We start from the raw sequence: 19,678 nt of genomic DNA on the forward strand, positions 1-19,678 counted from the left end.
AGTATTCATTAATTAATTCAGAAGTATTAACTAATTAATTAATTCATATTGGCTTTGTTTTTATTTCAATGTACCTTTTGATGGGCACAAGCATGACTGAAATAGGATACATTGCTGAGTCAATAGTTCCTATGGATAGTAATGACTGATGAATAACAGTGATTGCAGATCAACCCTAATGCTTGTTAGAAAAACCAGAACTAATAGATGGGAGTTCTTTCCAGGCTGACAAGCATAATACATTTTTTAATTTAATAACTATATACACATTTTGAAAGTTTTGACATTAGGAAACATTGGTATTACAATGCAAATTTTATCAGAACAGTCCTTACAACATTTGCATATAGTAAAAAGTGCAGGGTGATTTAAATTCTATTATTTATAGGGCAGATAATTTTCTAATTAGTCTTTGCTGTAGCTGCCTATCCTCTGACATTAACTGTCAGTAACTCATCCAGACTCATCATTCAAGTAGGATACACGTAATATAATTTCAAATTGCTACAATGTATTAGTAGAATTATCAGGAAGAGCTAAAATCTTATCAATGTAACGACTAATTTGCTAGTTAGAAAAATGTAATTATTTGATTAATGACAGTGAATAAAACAAAATGAAGTTGTTTATTGCAAACAGTGAAACAGAACTAAATCTTGATATGGCAAAAGTGTCAGAGGTTATAAGAAGCCCATGGCTGGTTCATTTGTCTCCATGTGAAAATTATCCAAAATTAATTCAAAATATTAGAATATATTTGATGAGTATTACATTAAGAAGCAGGTCTGGCTACATATTATTGTGATCTCTTAAATTCTCTATGCAAGTATGAAAAAATATTATGATGGTGCATGTAGAATTAGGATTAAAAGTGAAATGTACCAGGTACGCAACAAGAAAAATTGAACTGGTGTGTTGCTCTAGTTTACCTGGCTTATTAATACCTTCTAGTAAATTTAAAACAGTATGTGTTTGACATCACAGTTTAAGCTGAACTGTTTATGTTTCAATTGACTATTGCTTGCATGAGTTGAACCCTATATATCAAGAGTCTTAATTTAATTAGAGATTTTAAGATCTAATTAGAGTTCTCAAGACTGGTGGCAGCCTGTGCTGCAATGATCATGCCCTGGTGGAATTCACAATCTTGAGGGATATGGGACTGGTGAAGAGTAGAGTTGGGACTTTGAATTTTAAGAGAGCAAAATTTCACTTATTTAAGGAATTAGTGCATGGGACTCCCTGGGAAACTGCCCTCAGGGATAAAGGAGCTGAACAGAGCTGGCAGCTCTTCAAGGACATTATTCTCAGAGCACAAGAGCTTGATTCCCACATGCAAGAGATCAGGTAAGGAAGGCAGGAAACCAGAATGGCCTAGTAAGGACCTCCTGGTCAAACCTAACATACAAGAAGGAAATGCACAGGCAGTGGAACCAGGGACATAGGAACCTGGAAAGAATATAGGGATGCTGACCAAATGTGTAGGGATGGGATCAAGAAAGCTAAGGCACAGCTGGTACTGAATTTGGGAAGGGATGAGATGAATGAGAAGGGCTTCTACAGGTATGTTGGCCAGAAAAGAAAGATTAAAGTAAATGTACTCTCCTCTTAAACCTGATAAATAGCACAGGAGAACTGGTGACAACCGACATGGAAAAGGCTTAGGTACTCAACAATTTTTTTTGCCTCAGTTTTCAATGAAAATCTCTCTTCCCACATCTTTCAAGCCCTGAACCTCAAGGTAGTAACTGGAGGAAAGAAATCCTTCCCATCATAGGAGAAGATCGGTTCATGACCACCAGAGGAACCTGAGCGTACACAAGTCCATGGGACCCAACAAGATGCATGCCAGGGTCCTGAGGGAATTGGCTGATACAGTTGCCAAGTCATTCTGCATTATATTTGCCATGGCAGTCAGGAAATGACCCTGGTGACAGGAAAAAGGGAAACATTGTACCCATTTCAAACAAAGGTAAAAAGGAGGACCCTGGAAACAACCAACCAGTCAGCCTCACCTCTGTGCCTGGTAAGATCATGAAATACATTGTCCTGAAAAGTATTGAGTCCAGTATTATTGAGCTTATTCATCAATTACTTGGATGAAGGGATAGAGTGCTTTCACCCCAAGTTTGCTGACCATACAAAACTGTGAGGAGTGGCCAATACTCCAGAGTGCTATGCTGCCATTCAGAAGGATCTCAACAGGCTGGAGAGATGGGCAGAGAGCTGTCTAAAATTCAACAAAGGCAAGTGCATAGCCTTGCACCTGGTAAGGGATAACCCCAGGCGCCAGTACAGGCTGGGGGTGACCTGCTGGAAAGCAGCTCTGCGGAGAAGGACCTGGGGGTCCTGGTGGACAACAAGCTGTCCATGAGCCAGCAGTGCCCTTGTGGCCAAGAAGGCAAATGGTATCCTGGGATGCATTGGGAAGAGCATTGCCAGCAGGTCGAGGGAGGTGGTCCTGCCCCTCTACTCACCCCTGGTGAGGGCACATCTGGAGTGCTGTGTCCATTTCTGGGCTCCTCAGTACAAGAGAGACATGGACCTTCTGGACCAAGTCCAGTGGAGGGCTATAAAGATGATTAGAGGACTGGAGCAACTCACTTATGAGTAAACACTCAGGGAGCTGGGCCTGTTCAGCTTGGAAAAGAGATGACTGAGGGGATCTTATCAATGCCTATAACTATCTGAAGGGAGGGTGCCAAGAGGATGGGGCCAGGCTCTGCTTGGTGGTGCCGAGCAATAAGACAAGAATCAACAGGCAGAAACTGGAACACAGGAAGTTCCAACTAAACATTAGGAAGAACTTTACTTTGCAGATGACTGAGCATTGGAACAGGTTGCCCAGAAAGATTGTGGAGTCTCCTTCCCTGGGGATATTCAAGAACTGTCTAGATGCAATCCTACATAATGTATTCTAGGCCCCTTGCTTGAGCAGGGGGGTTCGTCCAGTTGACCTCCAGTGGTCCCTTCCAACTTACCCATTCCATGATTCTGCATATGTCAAAACATGGAGAACAAGGAGATGATTAGAGATACAGCCAACATGACTTCACCAAAGGCAAATCATGTCTGACTAATCTAGTGGTCTACAATGGAGTGACTGCATCAGTGGAAAAAGGAAGAGCTACAGATGTCATCTACCTGGACTTCTGTAAGGCCTTTGAAATGGTCTCCCAAAACATTCTGGCCACTAAATTGGAGAGATATGGGTTTGATCAATGAACTGTTAGATGGATAAGAAAATGTCTGGATGGCCACATCTGAAGAGTTACAGTCAACGGCTCCATGTTCAAATGGAGATCAGGGACTAGTGGTGTCCCTCTGGGGTTCATACTGGGACCAATACTGTTTAATATCTTCATCAATGTAACACACAGAGGGATTAAATGCACCCTCAGCAGGATTCCAGATGATGCCAAACTGTGTGATGCAGTTGATTTGTTATATAGCATCCAGAAGGACCTTGACAGGCTTGAGGAGTGGGCCCATGCAAGTTCTCCAAGGCCAAGTGAAGAGTACTGCATCTGGGTCAGAGCAATCCCCGGTATCAATACAGACTACAGGATGAACAAATTGAGGGCAGGTCTGCGGAGAAGGACTTGGGGATACACTGGTGGATGAAAAATTGGCCATGAGCTGGCAATGTGAGCTTGCAGCACAGAAAGACAATCTCATCCTGAGTTGCATGAAAAGAAGCATGGCCAGCAGATCAAATTAGGTGATTCCCCTTCCCTACTTCACTCCCGTGAGACCCCACTTAGAGTACTGCATTCAGCTCTGAGGTCCCCAGCACAAGGAAGATTTGTTAGAGTGGTTCCAGAGGAGGGACACAAAGATGATTAGAGGGCTGGAACACCTCTCCTATGAGGAAAGACTGAGAGAGTTGGGGATATTCAGCCTGGACAATAGAAGGTTCTGGGGAGGCTTTCAATACTTAGAGGGCTTATAAGAAAAACAGGGACAAACTTTCTAGTAGGGCCTGTAGCAGTAGGACAAGGGGCAATGATTGAACACTGAAAGAGGGTGGGTTTAGATTAGACATAAGAAACTGTTTACAATGAGGGTGGTGAGACACTGAAACAGGTTACACAGAGAAGTTGTGGATGCCCCATACCTGGCAGTGTTCAAGGTCAGGCTGGTCAGGTCTTTGAGCAACCTGATCTAGTGTAAGATGTCCCTGCCCATACTGTGTTCGGTTTTGGGCCCCTCACTACAAGAAAGACATTGAGGTGCTGGAGCATGTCCAAAGAAGGACAAGGAAGCTGGTGAAGGGTCTGGAGAGTAAGTCATATGAGGAAAGGGGGTTAAGGGAGCTGGGATTGTTTAGCCTGGAGAAGAAGAGGCTCAGGGGACACCTTATCACTCTCTACAACTACCTGAAAGGAGGTTGTAGCAAGATTTTCAGTGTCATCCACATTCTCATGCAAGCATCTCCAGTGAACTGCACTGGTTTTGGTTGGGATAGAGTTAATTTTCTTCACAGTAGCTGGTATGGGGCTGTGTTTTGGATTTGTGCTGAAAACAGTGTTGATAACACAGGGATGTATTAGTTATTGATGAGCAGGGCTTACACAGAGTCAAGGCCTTTTCTGCTTCTCACACTGCCCTACCAGTGAGTAGGCTGGGGGTGGACAAGAAGTTGGGAGGGGACACAGTTGGGACAGCTGACCCTAACTTACCAAAGGGATATTCCAGACCATATGATGTCACACTCAGCAATAAAACTAGGGGAGACATCGGCAGGGGAGCCACTGCTCAGGGACTGACTGGGCAGCTGGACTGGCTCAGTCGGTTGGTGAGCAATTACTTTCATTTACATCACTTGTCTTTCTTGGATTTTATTTGCATTCTCTTTGTTATTTTTTTCTTTTCCTTATATATTTTTTATTCCTATCAGTATTATCACTATTGTTTCCATTTTAAAATTATTAAACTGTTTTTATGTCAACTCATGAGTTTTCTCCCTTTTACTCTTCTGATTCTCTCCCCCATCTCACTGGGTGAGAGTGAGTGTCTGCATGGTGCTTAATTGCCAGCTGGGATTAAACCATGACAGCACTATACTATTTACATGTACAGAGTTAAACTAAATGTAAATATTTGCAAGACAAAGCCATATATTACTGATTCTGCCAACATAATATGCTTTTTGCTACATAAACATGTCAGCATGCTGGAACACCATAGTGATTAAGAAATATCTCCAAAGATTTAACATAGTTCTGAAGTACTTACTGTAGCTGGTGAGGCCCGTGTTGTATGAGTCACTGAATGACCAGAATTTTCCATTGAATTGCCAATCAGATAGGTCCCTCCTGAGCTGCTAATGAGCTGTCCTCCTGCAACACCCATCTGAATCCCTCCGGTGCCCACCATACTATGAGAGGAGACCACTGTAGTTGCCTGTGCGGAACTTCCTTCGAAGTAATTTCCCCCAGTGTTTTGGCTATACATCTGGGTTTCCGTGTAAGGATAAGTTGTTCGACTTCAGGAAAAGAAAATAAAAGAAGTAGTAGTTATTTATTTGAATTGCTTAAGTGAGGGAAACATCATTGTAGAAAAGAGTGTACAGTTGCTATAACCAAACTTAATAGGATTGGCAAAAAACCCCTGCATCTACACAGAATAACATTTCATATGTCACACTACTGAGTAATTAACTTGGACTCACTGTTAAAATAAGTATTCATTAAACTTAACAGAAAATGGTTTTAGCCCCATCTGAAGAGGGGTGGAGAAAAGTATGAAAAAAATTGAAGATATGAGAGGAAGATCTCATTCAGGTATTAGTATATTATATAGTAATTTATAAAACTGTTGTAAATTTTAAAATCCTCCAGTCAAAACTGTTTTTTTATTTATATGACATTTATTCTGTATACTGGTTTCAGCTGAAATATAAGTAATTTTCTTTCTAGCAGCTGGTACAGTGCTGTGTTTTGAATATAGGATGAGAATAATGTTGATAACACACTTATGTTTTAGTTGTTGCTATATAGTGCTTATACTAAATCAAGGACTTTTCAGCTTCTCATGTCCTGCCAGCAAGAAGACTGGGGGTGCACAAGAAGCTAGGAGGGGGTACAGCCAGGACAGCTGGCCCAAACTGACCAAAAGGATATTCCATGTGTGCGCTCACAGCCCAGGAAGCCAACCACATCCTGGGCTGCATCAAAAGGAGAGTTGACAGCAGGTTGTTGAAAGAGGTGATTCTCCCCCTCTACTCAGCTCTGGTGAGACCCCATCCAGAGTACTGAGTACAGTTCTGGTGCCCCCAATGTAAGAAGGACATGGAACTGTTGGAGCAAGTCCAGAGGAAGGCCATAAAGTTGGTAAGAGGACTGGAGCACCTCCCCTACAAAAACAGGCTGAGAAAGTTGGGGCTATTCAGCCTGGAGAAGAGACAGTTGCGTGGAGACCTCATAGCAACCTTCCAGCATCTGAAGGGACCTACAGAGAAGCTGGAGAGGGACTCTCATCAGGAACTGTAGTGACAGGACAAGGAGTAATGGGTACAAATTGAAAGAGGGGAAATTTAGGTTAGATATAAGAAAGAAATTCTTTACTGCCAGGGTGGTGAGGCACTGGAACAGGTTGCCCAGGGAGGTTGTGTGTTGCGGTTTTAAGGATGTTACAGCAGACTTTACCCTAGAGCTTCTCTACCCAGCCCGGTTCAGCGCCTCAGTGCTCCAAATCCTCTGTCCCAGGGCTGGACACTGCGCTCTCACCATCCGGGGAGCCATAAGGCTAGCTCTGGGTCGTCTGCTTCCACAACCGGCGGTGATAAAGGAGGCGAGGAGGGTCTATGCGTTGTGTCCATGGAAGATGTTTATTCGCATGGTGCAGCAGAGGCCAACGACCTCCCCGAGGCAGAGATGCCTCGAGGGCGAAGGCCTCACATGCACAGCCACATGTGGAGCATAAACACACGTGGAGCATAGACAGCAAGATGGCGGAGGGTAAGGGGTTTTATAGGGAAACAGAGAGGGGCAGGGACAGCACACTGGCCCAGTGACCTCTGGGTACAGGGGAGGTACAGGGGCGGAGTTAGGAGTACAGGAACCAATAGGGGAAACTCGAGGGAGTGGCCAGGGCCACGTGGGGTTAGGGTATAGGAACCAATAGGGAAAACTGGGGGCGTGGCTAGGACTATGTGGAGTAGGGAAGGCAGGACAATAGGTGACAAGTACAGTCGTTAAGAAAGGGGTGTGGGGAACTTGCAGCTATTATCACAATATTTCCCCATTTTTTACTAAATTAAAGAAGGAAAGGCTTTTCCTAAAAGCTTTCATAGCAAATTTTTAAACAACAGGAAAATGGTAAAACAACATAATGTAAAGCAATGACAAAATTAGTTTTGCTGTGAGTATGGGGAAAACGATGATGCAGCTGGCTGATTTTGATGTTGGAGTTCAGTATAGGCTGAATTTTCAGACTGCAGTCATGTTTGTAGTCTGTTTTTCTTTTGCTGGGGCTGCTAAGATGAAGGCAGGGTTTGCAGCAGCAACGGGGTTGTCACCGAAGTCTTTCTCAGCTTAGGAGAGGGAGAAAACTTTGGACGCAGCGCAGCTCCACTGGGTGACACACAGCTCTTTCCTGCTGTGGCTCTGCCGGGTCTGGAACAGTTCCTCTAGGCCCCAGCACGGCTAGACGGCAGCACAGCTTCAGGGACTGCTTTGGCGCAGCTCCACCGGGCTCCGGGGGCAGTGTCTGCCGCGGGGAGCTAGAGGTTTGGCCCCACCGGCTCCTCCGAGCCTGCCGCGGGCAACTGGAGGTGCAGCTCCACTCCCGGCAAGGCCATAGCTGCTTCTGGCTGAGAGGGAACACCTGAGAGGATGGGAGGAGGGGCCCGCACCGAAGAGAAACACTCAGATGGGGAAGGATCTGTAACCGAAGGGAGCGCTCACCGACACGGGGGGAGGGGCTACAACGGAACACGAGGGATGCAGGGGGCGGGGCTTCGGCAAGCCCGGGAAAATTTCAAGGGGAAGAAGACAACATGGCGTGCCTGACCATGCGGCCGGCGCCATATTGGAAAACACGTGGAGTCAGCTCGGCTGAGGTTTGGGGCACAGGAAAGGAGGTTAGCAGGGATCTCGAGTTAGAGTGATCAGTTCTAACCCGGGAAAGGGACAGGAGAGGCTGAAAAGCGTACGATCAGCTCTCTACTGAGGGACAGAGGGGGAACACGAGCTGGTGGAGGAGGGGGTGCCACCAACACATGGCCGGCACCATGTTGGGGGATACATGCAGGGAGAGAACAAGGGTTTTTCACTGCCAGATAACTAAATAAAACAAAATACAGATTAGTTTACTTTATCTCTCGCGCGCAAAAACTTACCACACAACAACTGATTCCCCATTCCTTATAAAATATGTCTAATTTTATAAGAAAAATTTCTCCCAAAATGGGGGCACAAAACTTAGGTCTCTCCTTGTTAGAAGTGGGTTTTTTCTTGTTGAGATTTCACATGGAGCGCGACTCCCTTCACCTCGACAAGACACCACCTCTAACCCTCCACCTACCCCGAGGCAAAAAGAACAAACTAAAAAGAAAAAAGGGACCCCCGTACCAAGCCGACCAGGCCTCTACCGGCTCCCCTCCCAAGGGGCTTTCCAGAGGGCTTACCAAGCACGGAGAATCAAAAAAAATCACTCGGGATGGTCCACCGCCGTTCGGCCGACCTCTTTGAAAAGCGCGACTTTTTTCCAGAGGCTACCAGCCGCCCCTTCGGTCTTCTCGCTGAATTCAAGCTTCTCGTCAGGGAAATGGCTTCCCAAATGCGACTACTCCCCTGCCGCAGTTGCGGCTGCAGGGGGACGCTTTCCAGGGTGGCTTCTGCCCCACGTTGGGCGCCATTTGTTGCGGTTTTAAGGATGTTACAGCAGACTTTACCCTAGAGCTTCTCTACCCAGCCCGGTTCAGCGCCTCAGTGCTCCAAATCCTCTGTCCCAGGGCTGGACACTGCGCTCTCACCATCCGGGGAGCCATAAGGCTAGCTCTGGGTCGTCTGCTTCCACAACCGGCGGTGATAAAGGAGGCGAGGAGGGTCTATGCGTTGTGTCCATGGAAGATGTTTATTCGCATGGTGCAGCAGAGGCCAACGACCTCCCCGAGGCAGAGATGCCTCGAGGGCGAAGGCCTCACATGCACAGCCACATGTGGAGCATAAACACACGTGGAGCATAGACAGCAAGATGGCGGAGGGTAAGGGGTTTTATAGGGAAACAGAGAGGGGCAGGGACAGCACACTGGCCCAGTGACCTCTGGGTACAGGGGAGGTACAGGGGCGGAGTTAGGAGTACAGGAACCAATAGGGGAAACTCGAGGGAGTGGCCAGGGCCACGTGGGGTTAGGGTATAGGAACCAATAGGGAAAACTGGGGGCGTGGCTAGGACTATGTGGAGTAGGGAAGGCAGGACAATAGGTGACAAGTACAGTCGTTAAGAAAGGGGTGTGGGGAACTTGCAGCTATTATCACAATAGTTGTGGATGCCGCATCCCTGGCAGTGTTCAAGGCCAGGTTCGATAAGGCCTTGAGCAATGTGGTCTAGTGGCTGGTGTCCCTGCCTATGGCAGGGGACTTGAGACTAGATGATCTTTAAGGCCCCTTCCAACCCTTAACATTCTTTAATGTCATGCTCAGCATATAAACTGGGAGGAGTAAGCCAGGGGGCTGGAATCACAGCTCAGGGATGGGCTGGGCATCAGTCAGCAAGTGGTGAGCCATTGCTTTGTGCATAATTTGTTTTGTATATTCTTTTTTTTTCTCTCCCTTTTTTGTCTTAGTAAACTTTTTTTTATCTCAACCCATGAGGTTTACTATTCATAGAATCATCAAATCATAGAATCATCAAGGTTTAAAAAGACCTTTAAGATTATCAAGTCCAGCTATCAACCTCAACATTTGTCAAGTCCAACTGTCAAACTATTTTTCCCAATTCTCTTCCCCATCCCACTGCAGGGAGGGAGGAGTGAGTGAACAGCTGTGTGGTGCTTAGTTACTGGCTGGGGTTAAACCATGTCAACGGTGTACATTACAAAACTGTAAACATGACAAAAAAAGGTCATCCAAGAGGGTCCTATATATGAGAGTCCTATAAATGCTTTGCTTTGATTTCAAATTCACTGAAATTCTCTGGCTGAAGCTTGAAATTCTGAGCTCATTTGTATTTTAAGACATTCAGTTAGTTCAGCAGAGTGAAATTTTAAATTGGACAACAATATGTACAGTGTTATTACAAAAAAGAAGGAAAAACTAAAATAGAATTACAATTTGTGAACGGATTTGTTAAGGGAGTAAAAAAGTCAAAGGAACAGAAGTAATTTGACACAATTCCAACTATTAAACATTTGGGCCTCCTTAACCAGGTAAGCTTTTCACTTAAGTCATGAACCTTATGTTATTCTTCATGTTCATAATGACTTGAATAATTACCCTTTAATGGGTTATAATTTATTATTAGCTATTGAGCATAGTGGATATTTGGTCCTATGTACTAACTTGGACTTCTGAATTGATATAGCTCAAAATACAGAAATAAACAATACTCATTAGTTTTTCTAAAATGAAGAAACTGAATTTTGAAGTAATTAAAAATTTTAGCCAACTTTTCAATATCAACAAGCTTTGTACCATGGCTTGTGTTACAATAAAATAGGCAAATGACAAAAATTAATTTATTTACCCAGATAATTTTGACATTTAAACATAAAATCCCATAATTCTTCTTAAAATCAACTGGCACTAACATTTTGAATCCATAACAACAAAGAAGTCAGAACCTTTGTGGTATTAACTATGGCCATCACAAATTCTCTCTTGTTCTTCAGAGGAAGCAAAAATGTCTAAAACTTAATTTTAATATCCTAAAAGCTTTTCAAGTTATGTACTGTGTTGCTTGTTTTCAGATACTTAAGATAATTTAAAACTTTTTGGTTTATGCTTGGTATTTAAAAAGCTTTAAAAGCCGCTGAAATTCACAGTTAATCTAGAGGCACTACGGTGCAGTCTAAAAAAAACAAAGCAGTTTAAAAAAAGGGGGGGGGGAGAGGAGAAAGTCTACAGAAGGTCATCTAGTCGTATCTTCTTTTAAGAGCTAGAATCAAGCCATCTTTTACATTGCAATAACATGCATGCAGGCAAGAGAGTATGGAGAAATCTTCTTGGGTGTACCTCATTGATTTTACTAAACTGGGGCATCACTGAATGCCTCCAATGGATGGTAAGTCAAGCATCTGTTATTAGACCAGAGGTTATATATTTCTTAGAACCAGACAACTTAATAAACACCCCTATTTAATAGAAAGTACTTAAGGAGAACATGACTAGGAGAAACAGTTCAACAAGTGTCTTCCAGGGGGGTGGAACCCTGGAATTTCCCCCCAAAAGGGAAAGAAAAAAACAAAGATTGATGCAAATCCTACAGAATGCCCTCATTTATTCAGTTCATTTCTCCCTCTCTTCCATAAGCTACAATCAACAATACTGAAAAGATTGATCTGTGCAACTGACAGGGAGTGCAGACTCTAATTAGTTTTCTAACTCTTCCAAAAATTGTTTTAAATTTTATTCATATTTCCAGATCTCATGATTTATTATTCCAAACACATTTGCATTTCATAAAATAGATTAGACGCCAAATTATTTTTTGTCTGATGATAATATGCAGGAAAGGTGAAATCTAAGAACTTAATAACTATTTTAAAAAAATTTTCTCCACATAAAATCTTAGCAAACCTAAACTGCTTTGTTTAATGAAAAATTGAAATAGTATACCTTTTGAAAATTAAAACAGTGTAATTACAACCCTGGGCTTGAGAAGAGCAGATTCTGGCCTGTTCAGGGCCCTGCTTGGCAGGATCTCATGGGAAACTACCCTGGAGATAAAAGGGGCCCAGGAGAGTTAGCTGATCTTGGAAAACAGCCTCCTCAGAAAACAAGAATGTTCCAATCCAATCAGTAGAAAGGCAAGCATAGAATGACTAGAAAGACGACCCTATAACTATAGAATCATAGAATAGCCCAGGTTGGAAGGGACCTCAAAAGATCAACTCGTCCAACCTTTTGTGGGAAAGGGAGTCTAGATAAGATTATCTAAGACCCTGTCCCACCACATCTTGAAAACCTCCAATGATGGAGATTCTACCCATGTCCCTGCAAAGGTTGCTACAGTGATTAATTGTTCCCACTATAAAAAAAATTCTTTCTTATGTCAAGATAAAGTTTCTCTCAGTGCCACTTTTACCCACCCCTTGTCTTTTCCATATGGCTCCTTGTGAAGATAAACTCTCAGTCCCTTTTGTAGCTGCCCTTTATGTATTGGAATACTATGATGAGGTTTCCCCTGAGACTTCCTTTCTCTGGGGATAAAAGATCTAACTACTTCAATCTTTTCTCATAGGGCAGGTTCTCCAGCCCTTTGATCATCTTTGTGGTCCTCCTTCAGACCCCCTCCAGTCTGTGTGGGTCTTTCTTGAATTGTGGAGACCAAAACTGGACAGAGTACTGCAGGTGCAGCCTGAGAAGGGCTGAGTAGCATAGGATGATCATGTCTCTATCTATGATAGTAATGCTCCTGTCAATGCAGTGCAGGATCTGATTTACCTTTGTTGCTGTAGCGGCGTGTTGCTGACTCATGTTCAGATTGTTTTCTGCCAGCACCTCTAGGTCCTCTTCAACAAATCTGCTCCCCAGCCACCTAGTCTATACTAGGCTCTTTGATTATGTCATCACAGGTGCAGGAATTTGCACATTTTTTAAATTTCAAACTGCAGACCTCTCTTCTCATACCTTTTCAGTGGATGGACCTCAAGGCTGGGACTGGAGGAGCAAAGTCCCTCCCACTAAAAGAGGATCATAGAAGCATGGATGGTTTGGGTTGGAAAGGACCTTAAAGATCATCGAGTTCCAACCCCTCCACCATGGGCAGGGACACTCTCCACTAGACCAGGTTGCTGAGACCCCCATCCAACCTGGCCTTGAACACTTCCAGGGATGGGGTATCCACAACTTCTCTGGGAAACCTGTGCCAGTGCCTCACTACCCTCACAGTAAAGAATTTCTTCCTACTATCTAATCCAAACCTACTCTCAGTTTAAAACACTTCCCTGTTGTCCTGCCACTACATGCTATTGTAAAAAGTCCCTCTCAAGCTTTCTCGTTGGTTCCCTTCAGGTACTGGAAGACTGCAATAAGGTGCCCCGGAAGCCTTCTCTTCTCCAGGCTGAACAACTCCCAACTCTCTCATCCTTTCTTCAAAGGAGAGGTGCTTCAGCCCTCTGATCATCTTGGTGGCCCTCCTTTGGACTAGCTCCAACAGGTCAATGTCCCTCCTCTGCTGGGGACCCCAGAGCTGGATGCAGTACTCTAGGTGGGGTCTCTGTAGCAGGGCATCCCCCCTGTCCTTAAGAGCTTATCTGTTGCTTGTTAGCTGGTGCAATAATTCAGGGCATCTCCCCCCTCACAAGAGTTTGCTAATTGGTGAAATAACTCAATCAGGACAGCTCGTCTTGTAGTGAGTTATTTCGGCACCATGGAGGTGACACTCCCAGATGACAATAAACATCTTGCTGTGGAAGTGAGATGTGGAAAAGATAAGCTGGAATTTCTGAGTTACACTTCACTTTACAAAGTATAAAAGCTACACTTAACTTTCACAAACCAGAAATCTTCTGCACATTCCCTGGAAATGTGTGGGGATCTCTCCCCAGAGTTTGGGACGCCTGCTTTGGATTACTCTCCTGGCATTGGGTGAAAGGACTCTGTGTACACGATTGTCCATTTGGTAGTAAGTTATATTGACTCCTAATCTATACTATTTCTTTGCTAGCTTTAATATAGGTACCTTAATGTTGTGCGCTGTTTTATGTAATCTACTATTAGTTCTTTCAGTTTATACTGTGTAGTAACTCTTTTTAAGGCCTTTTGTCTGTTACCTCATGTCTCTTCAATAAATAACTCATTTTATAATATACCTAATCAGCCATTCTTAAGAACTTGCGAGGCAGAGTGATTTAGGTGCAGGTCACTTAAGTAGAGATGCTGCCAAAAATCTGAGCCCAAGGCAAGGCTTGTCTAAAGCTCTCACTCAATCCAAAACAGTCTCACCAGAGTGGAGTAAAGGATTAGAATCACCTCCATCGACTTTCTGGCCACATTGCTTTTGATGCAGCCCAAGGACACCATTGGCTTTCTGGGCTGCAAGCATATATTGCCAGCTCATGTCCAGCCTCTCATCCACCAGCACCCCCAAGACCTCCTCAGCAAGGCTGCTCTCAATCAGTTCATCCCCCAGTCTATCTTAACACTGGGGTTTGCCCAGACCCAGGTGCAGCACCAGCACTTGGCCTTGTTAAATCTTATGAGGTTCCCATGGGCCCAGTTCTCAAGCTTGTCCAGGTCCCTCTGGATGGCATCCCATCCTTCAGGTGTGTCAATTGCACCACTCAGCTTGGTGTCATCTGCAAATCTGCTGAGGCTGTGCTCAATCCCTTTGTCTATATCATTGATGAAGATATTAAATAACACTCGTCCCAAAATGGACCCCTGAGGGATACCACTTGTCACTGATGTCCATCAGGACTCTGAGCCATTGACCACTACACTTTGGATGCAACTGTCCAACTGATTCCTCATCCACCTAACAGTCCACCCATTGAATCCATCTCTCTCCAATTTAGAGAGAAGGATATGGGGGACCATGTCAAAGGCTTTACAGAAGTCCAGATAAATGACATCTGTAGCCCTTCCCTTGTCCACTGATGGAGTCACTCCATCATAGAAGGCCACTAGGTTGGTCAGGCAGGACTTGCCCTTGGGGAAGCCATGCTGGCTGTCCTGAATCACCTCCCTGTCCTCCATGTGCCTTAGCACAGCTTCTAAGAAATAGTTTGGTTTTTTTTTACTCTAAGGGTGGTCAAACATGTCTATTGGGTCTGGCTGAGCTGGAGTTCATTTTCCAATAGCAGTCCTCCCAGTGCTGTGCTTTGCATTGGGAGCTGGAAAGGTGTTGATAACATACCAGTGTTTCGGCTGCTGCTGAGCAGCGCTGGCACAGCATCAGTGCTGTCTACCCAACATCCTCTCCCCGCCATCAAGAGGCTGGGAGTGGGCAAGATCCTGGGAAGGGACACAACTAGGCCAGCTGACCCAAATTAACCAAAGGGATATTCCATACCATATGACATCAGCTCACATATAAAAGTTAAAGGAGGGAGGAAGAATGGTGGGCATCCATTATTTACATTTGCCTTCCAGAGCAACCACTTCATGTGCTGAAGCCCTGGTTCCTGGGAAGTGTCTGAACATCACTCGCTGTAGAGAATAAACTTTTTTTTCTCTTTGCTTATGTTCATGCAAACTTTCACTTTTGCTATAGTAAACTGCCTTATCTCAACCTACTACTTGTTTTCCATCTTATTTTCTCTCCCCTGTCCCACTGGGAAGGAGAGTGATAAAGCAGCTTGGTGGGCAACTGGCATTCAGCCAAAGTCAACCCACTACATGTTCATCCTGTTTGTTTCTCATACTGAGTGTGTTGGTGTACAAGCATTTCAGCTATGCTCCTGATCCCTGAATTTAAATGTAGACATTCCCTCTTTCAGTTTAAAACCATTGCCCCTTGTACTGTCGGTACAAGCTCTGACAAAAAGTGCCTCCGCCCCCTTTATATATTGAAAGTCTGCAATAAGGTCTCCCCAGAGCCTTCTCTTCTCCAGGCTGAACAACACAACATAATCTTTCCTGTTACGAGAGTTGTTCTGATGCCTTAAAAGCTGGTAAAAATATGAGGCAAACACAGCAGTATAGGGGAAAAGGGTATTAGCTTGGTTTTAATAGGATCCCAGGTGCACACTCGTCAAAGGTGGAAACGCCAAGCAGTACACCTGTGTACAACGCGCATACAATTTTATGGACCTCACAAATTAGCATATCTACCTAAAATCCCCCAATAAGAAACTTAACAAATGAAGTAATTGTCCCCCTATTCTAATTACCCCCCCCTCAAGTGAGACTACAGACTGGTTTACAAAAACATGTTCCAGAGAGGAGGCTCCGTCCAAGGTTGGAGCCTCTAGTTTTGAGATAGTAGGGATGTTTTGTCTTCCCCCCCGGAGAACCCCCAAACTAAGCTAAAGATCAGACTACAAGAGTTATAAACATGTAGGGCTAAGGTACAAGGAGTGTTTGTGAAGGGTACAAGGAAGGGGAAAGGGTATAAAAATGTATAAAAAGGGTACAAAAAGGGTATAAAAAGAAAGGACAAAAAATCATCAGGCATCAGTTCCAGCCCTCTAATCATCTTTTTGGCCTTCCTCTGGACTTCCTCTAACAGAACTGGATGCTGTACTCTAGGTGGGATCTCATGAGAGTGAAGTAGAGGGGGAGAATTCACCTCCCTCGAACTGCTGGCCATTCTTCCTTTTATGCAGCCCAGGATGTGATTGGTATTCTGGGCTGCACGTGCACATTGCCAGCCCATGGCCAATTTTTCCATCCACCAGTATATCCCCAGGGTCCTTCTCAGCAGGGCTGCTCTCGATCCATTCATCCCCAGTCTGTATTGATACTGGGGATTGCCCTGATCCAGGTGCAGGACCTTGCACTTGGCTTTGGTGAACTTCATGAGGTTTGCATGGGCCCACTCCTCTCTAGCCTGTCAAGATCCCTCTGGATGGCTTCCCTTCCCTTAGACATGTCAACTGTACCACTCAGCTTGGTGTCATCTGCACAGTTGCTGAGAGTGTACTCAAACTCACTGTCTATGTCAATGATGAAGATATTAAACAGTATTGGTCTCAATATGAACCCCTGACAGACACCACTTGTCACTGGTTTCCATTTGAACACTGCACTATTGCCTGTAAGTCTTTGGACATGGCCATGCAGCAAATTCCTTATCCATCTAACAGTCCCCATATCTCTCCATTTTAGTGATCAGAATGTTTTGGGGGACCATTTCAAAGGCCTTACAGAAGTCCGGGTAGATGACATCCATAGCTCTTCCTTTTTCCACTGATGCAGTCACTCCATTGTAGAAGACCACTAAAATAATCATGCACAATTTGCCTTTAGTGAAGCCATGCTGGCTGTGCTAATCTCCTCCCTGTCATCCGTATGCCTCAATATATCTTCCAGAAGGATCTGTCCCATGATCTTACTGGGCACGGAGGTGAGGTTGACTGGTTGGTATTTCCCAGGGTCCTCCTTTTAACATTTTTTAGAAATGGGAGCAATGTTTCCTTTATTCCAGATATTGGTAATGTGGTCTGGCTGCCATAAATTCTCAAATATAATGGAGAATGGCTTAGCAACCACATCAGCAAATTCCCTCAGGACCATGGCATGGGTGGTCCCATGGATTTATGTATGCTCAGGTTTTGTAGGTGGTCACAGACCCGATCTTCTCCTATGATGGGAGGGACTGCTTCCCTCCTATCTTGGATACAGACCTTGAGGTTCAGGTTATAGAAAGAGAGATTGCTGGTGTCAGGATGGTTGAAGTCCCCCAGGAGGATCAGAGCCTGTGAGCATGATGCTTCCTGCAGTTGAAGTAAAAATGCTTAATTGAAATCCTCACCTTGATCAAGCAGCCTGTAGTAAACAACAACCACGAGGTTTCCTTTGTTGGCTTTTCCCTTATTTTTACCCCAAAGGTCTCAACCCATTCAACACCAGTTTTCAAAGAGCTCTCTCCAGTCAATCCATTTTTTTACATAGAAGGCAACCCCTGCACCCCTTCTTCCTTGCCTGTGCTTTCTGAACAGTTTATAGCCATTGATTGCAGTGTTTCAATTATGCGATTTGTCCCACCAAATCTCAGTGATAGCGATTAAATCATACGTTTACAGCCGCACAGTGGCTTCCATCTTTTTCTGTTTGTTACCCATGCTGCATGCATTGCTATAGAGGCACTTTAGTGGGCCTATTGACCTTGTCACCTTTTTAGAGGAACATAAACTAATTCCTTTGTGGCATTTCACAGGTGTCTCCCTGTTGGTTTCTAACACATCAGCGACCTCTGTTTCATTTGTCTGGATGGAAAATGGATCTTTCAGTGTATCTCAGTAAGGAATCTTTAAGATTCACAGAGCATCCACTATTGCCCAAAGAATTATAAAACTATTGCAGATATTCTTCTATCCCCTTTGAGCTGGGCAGGGGGACCGGGGGGTGTGCACTAGACAATCTTCAGAGCTTTCTTACTATATGTATGGGCAATATCTTTGTGTTTGTCCCAAGTAGTCTGTCCCTGCTTCCACCTTCTGTGTACTTCCTTTCTGTGTTTGATTTCAGTTTGGAGTTCCATTTGCTTGGGTGGTGGTGGCTGTTCCCCAGCCAGTTCAAACCATGGGAAGCCAATGCCAGCAGTAGCAATGGCAGTAGTGGCAGCAATAGTATTTGCTGTGTGCTGAGAAGAGTGTGATGCTTGTGAAGTCCTGGAGGGTGTTTGAGGAGTTTTCTGGGCCCCCAACACCCTTGGGCTATGTGCATGTGTAGGGACTGGCCAGCAGGCAACAGGTCTCATAAGAGGGGCGTGAGAGAGTTGGGTGGTCCCCACTGTTGGTGCAGCCAGTTCAAACCACAGGAATCCACATGTAACTGGCCCCTAGGAAGTGCCAGTGACCAGGGTGTGGTGCTGTAGGGAACAGTGCCTGAGAGGAATGGTGCAGGAGATTGTGCACCAGTTCAAGCAGAAGGGTGCATGAGAAAGGCGACACATCCTACTAGTGGTTGGACAGCTGCCTGCTCTGCTAACACAGTCTTACACTGCAGCCCCAATGGTCAACCCAAATAGCCATTGGCTGTGTGAACCTATCCAGCAGCTTGAGGTCTCCAGGGAATTATAGGACCTTATCAGGCAATGTTTTGAGGTTGTGGAAAGCATAGAGATCAGATGAGGGCTGCACTCTGCAGCTGGCAGGAACTAGCTGTCTAGTCAGGCTAGCCTGGAATGAGTGGAGGCAGCCACCCAGACAGAGCTTCCTATCAGGGAAGCTGCAGTCCAGGTGGAGGGCTGTAAAGACTGCACCTCATGCTCCTGGGTGGAGGAGATGCAGGAGGAAGTCACTAGGTTATGCTGTATTAGGGAGGGGTGTGAAGACCCACCCTTAAGGGGAAGGGAGCACCTAAGATTCATAAATGCTCGTGTTTGAAAGGAACAACAAAAGTCAGAGGGTCTGCAAACAATCAGAAAGTTTTATTAGTAAACTACACACTTGGCATGGAAATTGGTATGTTAGTCCCTGACCTACTATATAAATACACGGCAGTGGGTTTTGGAAAAAGGGGTAGGGTGAAAGGGAAGACAGAAAGGAAGAGATTAAAAAGGGGGAGAGAAAAAGAAAGAGAACAAAAGAGATTATCAGTCCTGGTTCCAGCATCAATCCAGCTGATGGGATGTCAGTTCTGGTTTCGGCGTCCATCCAGCTGACAATCCTGGTTTCCAGCAGCGTTGGTCTGGCTGATGAGATGTCCAGGGTCCTGGTGATGCTGCCCGGGCTTGGGGGGTGGGTACATTTTTATGGATAGGTTTCTCCGCCCTGAAGACAGGTTTGTTGTTTTCTATGCAAATTAATTCTCATGCGCAGTCCATTCTTTCAGACCTTTCTGGAAAATGGGTTGGAGGGCTTCAGGGGTCTTTGGTAGTCTTAATCTCCCCCTATAGTCCA

General features: G+C 44.8%; 1 protein-coding gene and 1 long non-coding RNA gene across 4 annotated transcripts in view; both read right to left on the bottom strand.

Annotated features, from left to right (window-relative positions):
• Positions 1 to 19,678, bottom strand: part of LOC146425288 (uncharacterized) — a 234,035-nt gene that overhangs the window by 109,042 nt on the left and 105,315 nt on the right. The window lies entirely within an intron of this gene.
• The window catches only part of LOC146425289 (transcription factor RFX3-like), a 156,851-nt gene that overhangs the window by 79,013 nt on the left and 58,160 nt on the right, over positions 1 to 19,678 (bottom strand). For all 3 annotated transcript variants that reach the window (XM_085041592.1, XM_085041590.1, XM_085041591.1), the window contains one exon: positions 5,239 to 5,488. In XM_085041592.1, coding sequence (XP_084897718.1) covers positions 5,239 to 5,488 — 250 coding nt within the window. The remainder of the gene's footprint in view (positions 1 to 5,238; positions 5,489 to 19,678) is intronic.

Source organism: Lichenostomus cassidix, chromosome W, assembly GCF_008360975.1.
Source record: "Lichenostomus cassidix isolate B80296 chromosome W, HeHo_3.0, whole genome shotgun sequence".
Lineage (NCBI taxonomy): Eukaryota > Metazoa > Chordata > Aves > Passeriformes > Meliphagidae > Lichenostomus > Lichenostomus cassidix.